General features: G+C 47.4%; 1 protein-coding gene across 23 annotated transcripts in view; it reads left to right on the top strand.

The window, feature by feature from the left end:
• Window positions 1-13,264, top strand: part of KIAA1217 (KIAA1217 ortholog) — a 750,245-nt gene that overhangs the window by 700,756 nt on the left and 36,225 nt on the right. For 17 of the 23 annotated variants that reach the window (XM_047742845.1, XM_047742844.1, XM_047742846.1 and 14 more), the window contains 3 exons: window positions 3,250-3,354; window positions 3,868-3,917; window positions 10,106-10,272. In XM_047742845.1, coding sequence (XP_047598801.1) covers window positions 3,250-3,354; window positions 3,868-3,917; window positions 10,106-10,272 — 322 coding nt within the window. The remainder of the gene's footprint in view (window positions 1-3,249; window positions 3,355-3,867; window positions 3,918-10,105; window positions 10,273-13,264) is intronic. The other 6 variants (XM_047742855.1, XM_047742843.1, XM_047742839.1 and 3 more) reach the window with 1 other exon arrangement.

The following is a 13,264-nucleotide window of genomic DNA, read 5'->3' as shown; positions in this document are numbered from 1 at the left end:
TTTCTCCTTTCTCCTTTTCACATTAAAACATACTTCATAACATTTCATCATGGGAGAAGGCTGCATAAGTTTCCAGTTGCTGTAATTTAGTTAAACCATAAAATTGTTTCCAGATTACCAACCATGAAATGGAAAGACAATCTTATTTATGAATTTATAAATCAGATAATCTCCCTCAAATGAATCCTGAAACCAGAAACACTTTGATGATTAAATAGGAGGGGAAAAAGTTTTCTCATTACCATGTGTCAAAAGAATTGTATTTTTGTAAAGCAGTTTTGGTCGATGCAGTGGAACACGCATGTACAATCACATGGGTCTGTCACATGCACGCCCCGCTGTTTCCTGGACAATGGGAGAGAGTTGTCTCCTGACCTTGGCCGTCAGGCTCAAGTATTCTGTACTCTCAGGGCTCTGACATATCATGTCTCCTTCCTGGTGGCCCCACCAGTGACATAGCCCAGAGGAGGCCACGCAGGGAGCTTTGACAGCTGTCCTCAGAGAGAGAAAGGGAGAACCAAATGTGTGTGTATAGGGCTGAGAATAGGGCTTTGCTCCAGAGCATCCCAAACTCTTATCCCAGGCAGTTGGGTGATTATGTCAACATCATGTCTGATGAGGAAGGAAGAGTGGAGTGAGATTTGGGTGTCATCTTTCTCTGCATCCTAAAACCACTGTGCAGGGAAGCCCAGTGAGCAGCTGAGGACCCACTGAGCCAAGGAAAAAGCCAAAGGCATGTACGAAGCCCTTCGGACGCCTGTGTGGAGAGGACCCATGGGAATGAATCAGTTGAAGAGCGGTGTTCTGACTCTGAATGATTCAGCCGCTTTGCTTGGTTTTTGATGTTGCTGCCGTCCCTTGCAAACGGGGTAATGAAAGCTGGTGACCAGAGAGTGATCAGAAAGGGACCTGTTCGGGGTTGCGCCTAGAGCCAGTGTTGGAATCCCTTCCGCCATTTCCTCCTGTCAGGTTCTCACTTAATGCTTTATAGTCATAGACTTAGCTGGTTCTCACCATCGCTGTCGCCTGTCTGGTTGGGTTGTCACCGTGCCTTCCTATCCCACGCTCCAGCTTCACAGGCTCCTTTAAGCCATTTCCTAACCAAGACTGCCTAGACTCTAAAAATAGTGTCACTCAAGGAAGGAAGGCGGGGTGGGCGCGAGGGAGGGAAGGAGGGATCTTTTGCATGTGCCTAGGATTGAGTAAGAGCTGTGAACTAGTATCATCTCAAGGATCTCTGAGTGCCCCTCTACTCGAGGTCATGAGCTTGACTCCAGCATTACTGTGGGAAGAATGGGGGCCCGGAACGACTTTCTTCTGCTGCTCGGCAGATCTCCTGGACATCATTCATTTCCCAAGAGCCCATTTGTCTCAGTCTTTTTCTCCCACTCGGCAGGCAGCATGACCGACCACCACCATCTTTCCTTGGCCACTTGGGTCTGATAAACTTGGGATTGCCATTGGAGGTTTACTAACCTGATTTTTTGATTAGAATTTCTTACTGAGTTCTCTGTTTGCGACATGCACTGTCTAATGGCAGAGAGGAGGCCAAAAACACAGGTAAGACTCAAAACGCTATGCCACTCAGTTCAGCCTTCACTACTCTGCCTGGAAGCATCTGGAAATTCACTCCAGGAACTTCCACTCTATTTGCAATTTTTTCTCTCTACCGCAGTTTCTTGCAGTACAGCAAAGAGATCATACTATTTAACACGTCAGCTGGATCCTTTTCCTTACTGTGTTCACAACCAGTGACTATTCAGATCGCGTGACTTACATCCAAGAAACTCGGGATTGTGTCAGAACCATCCATTTTAACCTAAAGAAAATGCATGCGACTGTGAAGTCAAAGTCGTAATTGTGCAATTAAGCTCAGTGTTTCATATGGCGCTACGGGTTGTACTCCTAAGGCAAAAAGCAAGGCCAGAGGTTTTTGTACAGACAGAATTACCTTTGCGAAGTTGGAGATACAGATACGTCATCTCTGGATTAGTCCAACTCAACCAGCTGTTTGTTCTCTAGTGAAAGAACAGGCCGCCATGTTTTTTCCATGCGGTACCAGATAAAGAAGTCGGCTTGTGCTTAAAAGCTATGATGTCTGAATATGCTGTTTGTAGTACAGGAATCCCCAGGGCTAACACTACCAGGGGCCTGTGGGGTGGGGGACTGTGGTGGAGAGTGGGGTCACGTCTTTGTCTCGAGCCATCCCCCGCTGGGACACCTGCTGAGGGGATACGTTGGCAGGTGAGGTACCCCCACTACTCAGACTGTTCTCCGCTGTCTCCCTTGTCTTGTTTGAAACCACCACGTACGTGTCATTGCGTTTCACTGGCAGTGACAGCCATTGCTGCCCACCATCCTTGGTCAGGGGAGGTCACTCTGTTGTGGTGGTGTTTTTATCACGTGCTGGAAATAACGGTCATCGTTCTGCAAAACTGCCATTGGCCAGGGCTCGGAGAGGGGAGCCCGTGTGAAAGGCCAGACGGACGGTGTCGTGACCTCAGAGAGCCCCAAATAGAGGGGGCAGTGTCTGTGCACGGTTCCTCATGGGGGGATTTTTCACTTGTGTCTTGAGATGGTCAAGTTGTCAGGGATATTTGTCTTCCTGCTGGATCCTGTGAAAGCCCCCAGATTAAGGTTCCTACAACATTAGACTCGGCAGCACCTTCCCCCAAGTCAGACAGTGATTCCAGTCCTGTTTTTCCTTCAGAGACATCCATTTTTGTCGCTCTTGGGCTGTGAAACAATTTGTACTCCTCATTCGGCCAGCATCTCCATCATTGACACTGAAACCTAGGTGACAGCCTCCCAGCCCATGAGGACAGCTTGCAAGTCTGTGCCATCGGGCCCCAGCTAGCCTAAGACATGGCCGGTGCCAGCAATCAAATTGCAATAGCAGGGCAGAAAGTCACAAAAACACTGCGGGCAAACAGAGTCCTTTCAGAAGGAAGCACTTTTCCGTTTTCCAGGAGGCTTGGGCTGGCTCCTTTGTCTGGTGTTTTTTTTTTGTTTGTTTTTTGTTTTTTGTTTTTTTTTTCAGTGAGCTCAGCGGGTTAATATTAAACTCTGATCATTGAATCTTGAACCCAGCAAGGATTTGTAGGCTGTTCACGTCCCTGGGGCTGGGATGGGATGAACTTTGGCAGCCTCCTAGGTGGTCCATTTTATAACCCTCAGCGGATCATTCACCTAGACAAACCAGTCTGAAAGTCAATAATAGCTTTAACCAACAATTCTCTTGTTTTACAGAGAGAGGATGCAAGCCATGGAAAAACAGATTGCCAGTTTAACTGGCCTTGTTCAGTCGGCGCTTTTTAAAGGGCCCATTACAAGTAATAGCAAAGATGCGTCTAGGTAAAAAGAAGAAAGCAAACCAATGAAAAATAATTCGATCTGTTTCTCTTTAATCATTACGATAATCCATTCATTCAAATCCGTTTTTCTTGTAATCATCTCAAGGCTGAAAATATTCCCATCTCTATGAATCATGGTGTGTTTGTTTGTTTTCCTTCTGGTAATTCTTGGTCGAAGGTAACACTTTGGCCCAAGAAGGGTAAATGGGCTTCCCAGTGCATGTGGCTTCACGGACCCCAGCGCCGTGCCCGCGAGCGCCATCCACTCGTCTCCACGTCTGCCCCATCTGAAAGTCATGAGTGCTGCTCGGCTGCATTCCACCCGCAGTGGCCAATCCACACCTGGGAAGCCTCTTCCATCCCGGCCGGTGGTGATGCTGATGCTCAAATACCCTCATTGCTTGATACCATCACAAGCTGCTGCTAATCGCTTAGACTAGTGAATGGAAGGGGCCAAAAAAAAAAAAAAAAAAATTGGAAACTGTGTAGCTGACTCTCTTTTTCTTTTATTCAGCGAGAAAATGATGAAAACCACAGCCAGTAAGAGCCACACGGATAGCGCAGGTAAGTGTTTTTCCGACCCTCGGCGGGCTGCCTTGGATTCGCTTTGGCTGGTTTCGGGGCATTTCCGAGCTGCGTAATTGGTTGGATTTCAGAGGCTTTCTGGATCACGCTCCCCCCAGAACCCCAACCACCACCACTACCCCTTCCCAGCTTAATGCTGAAATTCCAGAGTAGTCACTAATTAATTCAGGGGAAGGGCGTGGCCTAAGCCCTTTGGTCTTCTCCATTCCGTTTTTCTTCGTCCATTCACTCTTCTTCATTTATTCAAGTATATGGTCCCACATCCGACAAATATGTGTGCCTGGCACTGGGCAAGGACAGTGGGCATCACTGAGACAGGGCTGCCCGCCTAGAATTCCTAAGCCTATGGGGAAAACAGATACAGAACAAGTAATTACGAGTGGTAAGACGGAGTGCAGGGTGAATATTTAACCAACAGATCTGGCCTCGACTGAGACCTTGCCCGGAGGAAGTGACAGAGGCTGAGGCCCCAAGGATGAATGGGGACTACTTAGGTGAGTGAGAGATGAGGTTAAGAGTGGGGGCAGGGGGCAGGGAGGCATGTGTAAGTGCTGGGGAAAGGAATTTAGATGTTATTCTAAGTGCAAAGTGAAGCCATTGGAATGTTCCACAGGGAGGAAGGAGCTCAGCCCAGCTAAAGAATGGGAATGAACTGGAAGGGAGCCCGTGGTTGAGGTGGGAAGGGAAGGTGTGCTCCAACCAGGGCCAATTTTGTAAATGCCAGCATTCCCCCCTGCCAGAAGCCCCAGTTATATTCCCAGTGGAGTTCACCAATATCCACGTTTATTTGATGTCCACTTTATGCGGCCGGCTCAAGGCAGGCCTCCTCTCAAGAAAATGAGATCTTCTCTTGCGTTGGATTAGAAATAGAAATTATTATCAGGGACATGTTCAGCTACTGAATGACACAGGAAGCATGTGGCCAGTTGGGTGAAACCCCTAATTTGGGGAAGCCACAGCATGTTACACAACATGGTAGAACGGACAGATCTCGGGGCTGCCCCTGAGACCTCTGGTCGATCTGGTTCCTCCCTGGCTAAGTACAGACAGTTCAGTTGTGAAGCTGGCCGGGCTGGATTGTCCAGTGTTTCCAGGCCTCATGGGATTTGTCGGTTTACTTAGAAATCAATCGGTGACCTTGGCCGCAGTCAGAGAATTATTTTGCGGAAATTGCTAAACTTGGCTTCAGACCAGTTGCCAGTTTGTTTGGGAGATGTCTGTTGGTTCATTTATTTTCTCATCTATTGTGAACGTAAGTGGGGGAAGAAATCTATTGAACTCGAAGAAACAGAGTGAGACGGTGGTTAGCCGGGGCTGAAAGTTGGGGGAAATGGGGAGGAGTTGGTCAAAAGTGTCAGCTTCCAGTTAGAAGATGCACAAGTTCTGGGTTATCTACTATGAGCACAGTGTTGTGATTATAGAGAACACTTCTCAGCTATATACTTGGAAGTTACCAAGAGAGTAGATCTTAAACGTTCTCACCACAAAAAGGAAGCGGCAATTACGGGACATATGATGAGCGTGTTAGCTGGCGCTACCATAGTGATCATACTGTAATGTGTAAGTGTATCATCAAATCAACACATTGTACATCTTAAAGTTACACAGTGTTCTGTGTCAATTACGTGTCCAGGAAGCTGGCGAGAACAAAGGAGGCCTGGTGAACTAGTGAACGCTAAAACCTTCTAGGCCCCTGGATTCTATTCTAGGAACGCTGAGTACCCAATGCTGTTGTTCTAATGGAGATGCACACACTCTTTTACATTCTCCTTTTCCTCCCTTTCACTTTGGGTGACATCATCCTCATAATCACAGGAAACGTTTTGTGAGTGTTCCTGCGTACCAGGCACTGTTCTGGGTGCTTTTCGTGCTGGAACTCGTTAGGTCCTGATGCCTCTCCCCTAGATGGGGACAAGTTGTTACTCCCATGCCCCAGATGAGAACATTAAACGCATGTCCTCACACGACACATACTCACGTGGTGGTCTCCCCTGTCCCCACCTGTCATTTTACCTCATTCTTTTGTGTTAAGGTGCCCCTTAAAGCTGTGTAGGTTGTTTTCACTTCTTCGTTGCGAAAGATTTTGTAATGGTTTTGGAGCAAAGGGAAAGGAGCAGGTGTGATATCCCCGGGAAGCATTTCCCAAAGTGGAATCAGTAAGTCCAGAGGGATGAACATGAGTACCATGGGCAATGCGCTGCCAGTTTTCTCCTCCACAAGGGCTGAGCCGGTTGGTGATGCCGCCCGCAGCTGCATGTCCGTTGCCGGGTCCCCGTGTCCCTGCTGAGTTTGGTCCCTCTCGTTCTCATGGGTCACGGCTAGACGTGGTGCGCGGGGCTTTTGTTATCATCGCAGCCTTGTACAGTGCGCAGAATGTTTTAATTCTTCTGGAATTCTAGGAAGTAAGCTACAAGACCGAAAGTATTATCCCCCTCCTGTAGTCAAGTCCACGGAATTACAGACACATCAAGGAGCTCTTTGGGCCAAGGGTAGATCAAAAAGGGAAAACCAGATTTCTGGTTACTCAAGGAATATTGGGTTTACGGTGGATCTAAGAGAACAGAAGAAGCCTCCCCTTTCGAAGACGTACCATGGGTCTTATATTGTACATTCTGTCATTTCACACACATAATCCTGTAAGGAAGATACGAGTCGCACCGCCAGGGGGCGTTACGGCCAGTCCCGCCAGTTCCCAAGCCCGTGTTCTTCCTGTCATGACAGGATACATTAAGCTCACATCAAATTTGCATTAATAAGATTCATCTGACAGTGTACTTGACCTCAGGCAGATCTGGAGGAGGGTGGGGAAGGACGACATGATTAGAAAGGAGTGAGGTTGTGCGGACTAGTGTGGGCGCGCTGGGAGCAGAATGCTTGTGCCTCCTGTGTGGGTGTGGAGAGCACATCCCGGTCCTGTGCATCACCTCTGAAGGGGAGCTCGTTTCACACTCTGGTTCCCACCCACCGAATTCAGCTCCATCTTTAAGATTTCGGGGCCCCTGCTTCTTGACCTCAGCCCGTTGCTGTGAGTCTCGGCTTTTCTACTGCCTGACACTCCCAGGTGAGGCGGGGAGGCTGGCAGGGTCTCCTCTTGCCCACTCTGCTCAGAGAAATAGTAATCACAGTTCCCTGCATTGGCCTGGTTCACCGGGATGAGCAGTTCACGTGCGTTAGTTCCACGGTCCTCCCCATAGCCCACTGACCCACTTTACAGATAAGGAAACTGAGAAAGAGGTCGTGTTACCTACCTGAGGTCATACAGCTAGGATGTTGGATACTGAGAATAAATTCCTAGATTCTCATTTAAATAACTGAGTGGATAATAGTGCCACTGGCCAAAATCAGGCCTCTGGAGACAAAGAGGGTTGGGGAAGAGGAAGAGAAATAATGACTTTGACCTGCTTGTAGAGGATCCCCAGATCAATGTCAAGGTCTTGGTATGTGCATGCGAAGAGACCTGGAGGCTGGAGACAAAGGTGTGGGAGACATTTGTAGGTGGTCCTAGTAGAAGTGAGCTCCCTGGGAAATGTGTCCGGTGAGAGGAGAAGCTTTCTAAGAAAACACACCAGGATTTAAACGACTGGCTGAGAAAGAAATGAGGAAAGACAGTGTCCGAGATGGAGTGGCAGAGAGGTAAAAAGAAAGGAGACGGGAGAGTTTAAAACTGACTGAGAAAGAAGGGAGTGAGGCAAAGCCCGATGTTGCTCACTGTCACATCGGCCCCACATCTGTGGGATTGACACCTGACCGCTGGCCGTCTCACAGGGAGCCACCGAGTGGGTGATGGAGATAGAAACCAGATGTAGTAAATTAGATGGTGAAGAAATTGGACAGATGAGTGTGGATTCTGTAGAGAAATTTGGGGACAGACAATGCTTTTTAGAACCAGTGATTGGCATTCAGCTCTACCAGATGGTGTGTGCCCTATCGCCCTCACCGTGCTAAGAAGAGGGGACGTAGAAGGCATGTGTGTCTTCCTTTGGCTGAAGAAGAGCAGAGAAATTCTTAACCCCAAGTCGGGGGTGGCTAATGAGCCCTGTGTCATTTTCCTTGGAGAAATACCTCAATGGTACCGTTTGTGGTACACCTGATGCCGTATGCTGTCCGTGTGCGTGTGTGTGTTGGTGGCACGTCCGCGTGTGTCTCTGCCTGTGGGCACAGAACCTGCCTGTGCTGATTCTAAAAGGAAAACGTCCAGTGTGTTGTGATCAGCCTCGGAATCCTTGATCTCGAAGGTGCTTGTTCATTGGGACATGCTGCAGTTACTGGATGTCCTCGTACCGGAGACCTTCCCAGTTGGAGAATATTCTCTGGGACCATTGCAGAGATGGCAAGTCTTCCTCTTCCGGGGGGGTGATTTCAGATATGTGGGAGAGCAGCTCAGCGTAGGTCAGAGCCAAGGCTGGGATGGTAGGAGTACCCAGTCAGCTTGTACAAATAACAAACAGCTCTTTGTCTGCCCTGCTGGGGTCCCTTCGGAAATCCTTACAATGCTTTCCGTTCTGTTCTCCTGACTGCCCCAAGGGGGCCACAAGAGGGCTGGTCCTCAGAGGGTGAGGAATTCGGTGGACCATCAGCGCCCATCGACATTGCTGGGAGCCGGCGAGAGGACAGCTGTGAGCACTCCCTGGCCCACGGGCGTGTCAACCCCCCCCCCCGCCGCCCCCCCCAGCAGTTCCCCTGAGGCTAGGCTGTGTGCGCAGGGGAAGGATTTCCCCGCATGCTGAGCCCAGATGGAGAGAGAGGCCACTGTGTGCACCCACTTCAGAGTGTGCAAAGCAGCAACAGGGTTTGGTCCCAGAAGGCCTGCCTGCAGACTATCCTTTACAAAAAAGAGAGCTAACCAGAAGAGGGTGTGTGCGCGTGCTCACGCCTGTGTGTGTGTGTGTGTGTGTGTGTGTGTGTGTGTGATGTAAATTCGGTCTACTCTGGACGCTTCTTCCAGAGAATTCCATTGTCCTGTGAAGACAGTGGTTCTTCCTTTTGATTCCTATACCTTGCTGATCCTGTAAATGCTACTCGAGATCCTTGGGGAGGCATTTTCTGAATCAGCCTCGGCCAAATCAGGCCCTTCCCAGATGGACTTAGGAAATCCATGAGGCTTGTTTAAGTTGGACCCAAGAAGCACAAGTTTATGGCAGCTCGAAAACTATTTAGGAAGATTTTCTTCCTGCTGCCTTTTTTGTTTCCTCTCCTAGAGAATTTTTGAACCATGCCTGATTTTCTCAGTAAACGAGATGTGAACAGAAGTCCTGCTTCTTTTGGTCTGAAAACCCACAGGGATAAACAAGAAGACCCTTTTCTTACTACTTTCCCCTTGGTGACTGGGCTGAATCTGCCCAGAACTAAGTGTCTGTTGTCCAGATAATACATCTGACCGTGTGAGCACCCGGTATTAGATCCCAGACTTAAAAGAAAATGTATTTTCTATTATAAAAATGTATTTTCTATCATAAAATTACAGATATTCATCATGCAGATTTAATGATACAAAAAGTAGAAATATAAACATATATAAAACTCAGGGCACTTGGGTGGCTCAGGCAGTTGGGCGACCAACTCTTGATCTCAGCTCAGGTCTTGTTCTAATGGTTATGAGTTCAAGCCCTATAATGGGCTCCATGTCCAGTGTGGAGCCTACTTAAAAAAATAATAAGTAAATATGTGTGTGTGTGTATATGTGTGTGTGTGTGTGTGTGTGTGTGTATACACACATATATTTTATATATATATGTGAGTAAATATATATTTTTGAATTAAATATATTTTTTATATATCATGGAATACTAGCAGCTAGAAAGAATGTTAATACTTTGTTTTATATACATCTAATCTTTTCTCTGTGCAAACTTGTATAGAGGAAGGAAGGAAAGAAGGGGAAAGGGTAGGGAATGGAAAGGAAAGGAAAGGAAAAATTGAGCTTCCTTAATGTGGCATCAGTTCTGTGTTCTGCCTTCTACAACATGACATTTACAGACTGCATAGTATAACCTTGCATGAATGTGCCATAATTTAAACCCAATTCTTTTTTTTTTCCTGCCATTTAGAGGACTGACATAATTAAAATTTTTTTCATACTGAAGGAGTTACTGGTGATCTGTGTCGGGATGAGACTCAGAGCTCCCACTTTTGGGACCCTGAAGTTCTTGGCTCTTCTTTTCTCCTAGGAACGCTGCATGTTTCCGGAGGCAAGACTGTGGGCGCTCTGGAGTCATCGGGGGTGTCCAGCCAGCCCTTGCCTGCCAGCCCCTCGGCTCTGCACATGAGCCTGCTCGACATGAGGCGGAGTGTGGCCGAACTCAGGCTCCAGCTCCAGCAGATGCGACAGCTCCAGGTACCTGCCCAGTTCTGCATGGAGGGCGTCCTCTGGCTTAGCTCCCCAGAGTCCGCATACTCCTCCCTGCTCACCTCCCCCAACGTCCCCAGCCCCTCAGCCCCTTCCCGGGGCTCTCTCCACCCTGTGTTCCTAAGGCGAACTGAAGACCTAAAGAGGAGCCCCATCGAGGCATGGTTTCCTCTCTCACACACACAAAATCGGTCTAGATCCTTCTACCGCAACTCGAGTCAGTCTGTTACCACTTCTGTAAGCGAGGCATGCTTTTACACATGAAAAACCATTAAATATTTGTTCTTTTGGAGGACAGCTAGAAAAAAAGGAGCCCATGGAGCATCTAATAGCCAGTTAAAACTTCCTGCTTGCAAATGTTTTGGCTCCTTGGTCCTCCTCAGTGAGCGTGCGTGAAGGTGGGACAGGCACCTGCGCTATTTTTGCAAAGAACTGTGATGTACTTAGAACTATGACTTTAGAATAGAGGATGAATTCATAAGGAAATAAGCCGTCATGGAAGACTGGTTGAGAAACACATCTGCATTTTATCTGTGTAGAGTGCGTTCCATAATATTTTCCTTACCTTTTCCCATTTATTCGGTAACATACAAACAGTGTGGGAATCGAAAGGGAGGGAAAATGACCCTCTGTGTCACCAGTCTGGGGAAATCCGTCCCATTGGTATGATGAAGCAGAGAAATGTTTTGTGGGGTTCTGAGTAGAAGGAACTGGGGCTGTGCATTTCTTTATGAGATCGCTTTCCGAGACCTTTCTGGGATGCTTCCTGTATCAGCCTCATGCCCCCTGCCTTTGGGGCAGGTTGGTCTTTGAGGATGTGGTGCAGGCTTGGGCGCCATGTGGGGATCTTCCTGACTTCAGGAAACTCATCTTCTAAACAGTGTGGTGTACTCGGAGCTGGTAAGGGAGGGGTGGTGGCAGGGAAAGGGCTTCCTATCACAGCTTCGCTCCCCCTTCTGCTCACTCATGGTTGATCCCTACAATTCTCACCACCTAGTTAAAGCTAAGATGGTGATTTCGCAACCCAACAGCACTAGAGCCTAGGGTTTTTCTGGAAACCGAGGTTTTATATGAAATTTTAGTATTCATTCTAAAAAATGTTGGAAAGTATTAAAAACCAATGATTTAGTACCCTGCAAATGTGCTGGCCAGAATGGGTCTGCTGGGTCCCAGGTCTTTCCCTGGGATTTTTTTTGGAGGGTAAGCCCCTCCTCATGCGGCTACTGCCCATTAGTGCCACCTGCTGGCCATTTGGAAATTATCTCTCCTCCCTGGACCCTCACAAGAAGAATTCCTGAATCTTGAGTGTGCTTTCCAAAGCAAGCAGGTGTTGGCATGGCGGGGTTGGGGGAGCTGGGGGTAGGTAGAATTGCTTTAGTCTAAGTACCAGGCTTCCTCTGAAGTGTGGCTCATTCAATATGGAGGGTGACATGTGTGCCTGTAGCATCACCCTGGCCTTGTTTGGTTTTCCAGCCAGTGAGGAGTGGGGGGTTCCCCACAACCCGCTTCTCCGGGTGAACCTTGAACTGTGGTAGCTCGGTTTCAGAACTATCCGTCCTCAAGCAATGTGGTTCTTCGGTCAAGGTCTGGGAACGCTATCTTAACCACACAGGTTCCTTTATTGCCCCGGGGGGGGGGGGCGGTTATAAAGAACAAAGCAAATACTCTCTTGAGCTTTGACGTGTGTGCAGTTCTAAAGAGCAAAGACATAGGGGAGGCTTAAACATTTTGTTTCCCAGCCGATGGTGGTTGTTTCTACCTCAGTCTTTGTATTTCCTGTGTCCCCATCAGCCTTCCTTCCTGTCTTTTCAATCAGGGGAGTCTGTCTGTTTAAGACAAAACCAGTTTAGAATAATTAAGCCATCTCAGCACCGATTCTCCTTCGGCGTATGTGTTATACACTGAAAAGGAAGTGCAACCCCAACGTGATTATAAGTCCAAGAATGGAACTATCATTAGAAATATACGGAACTCCGTGGAGGAGTCTCCAAAGAACAAAAATTGAATTAGAAATTCAAATGTTCTTTGAACTGTGTTATAAAATAGTGAAACTGAATGAAATCTTTTGTGCTTGGCAGCCGGCTCTAGTAATTAGATAATTAAATCACTGGAAAATCCTAGACTGTAGAGCGTATCCTATTTGAGCATTTTATTTTCAGAATTGATGGATTATTCTCAGGGATAGAAATTTGATGAGGACACAGTGGGATGGGTAGTTTAAATTGGGCAAAAAGAATGTCAAGGGAGGTACAAGGAGCTATGCAGAAGATGAGGAAGACCACTAAAACTCTTCTTTGTGTAATTCCCTCCTATCCGATTTCACATGAATTATTGGTCTAAGACAGTGGTTCTCAATCCTGGCTACCTGTTAGAATCACTTGAGGCCTTTAACAAAAATATCGGTACCTGGGCACCCCTGCTAGAGTCTGACTACACTGCTGTGAACCAGAGGTCAGGCACTGGTGATTCTAAAATGTTCTGGGGTAAGAACTCTTGCCTGTGGGTATTATGAACCCTCAGTCCTTTGAGATGCCTCTTAGAAATATTGAGATCTCAGCTATCACAAAGGTGAAGCAGAAGCAGATGGGGTAGCCACCACCCTGTAAGTGTGAAAGACACACTTGACGACATCAAAACCCTGACTTCAAAAGATGCACCCCATTCCCAGTGGCAAATAGAATGTGTTCTCTACTTAGTTATAATAGCTACAAGAGCTATATGGAACTTCCGTGTTGTCATGTTCCATTCTGAAGTAAAAGTTGGGTCGGCACTTAGCAGGCAACAATGGACAGGCAACAGGTAAAGGTCTTCTACCTAATAATTGTTTCCTTCAAAAGATGATTTTCTTTATCTATTACCTTTTCTGGTGTGATTTAGAAAAAGTTTGCTCTTCCTAAGTGATGAGATCATCTTTTTTTTTTTTTTTTCCGAAGTGCCACAGTACCTGGATTTTCCCAAAGTAATCCCATGTCCACCAAAG

Source organism: Lutra lutra, chromosome 8, assembly GCF_902655055.1.
Source record: "Lutra lutra chromosome 8, mLutLut1.2, whole genome shotgun sequence".
NCBI classification, from domain to species: Eukaryota; Metazoa; Chordata; class Mammalia; order Carnivora; family Mustelidae; genus Lutra; species Lutra lutra.
This window is presented reverse-complemented; position numbering and strand designations above follow the sequence as displayed.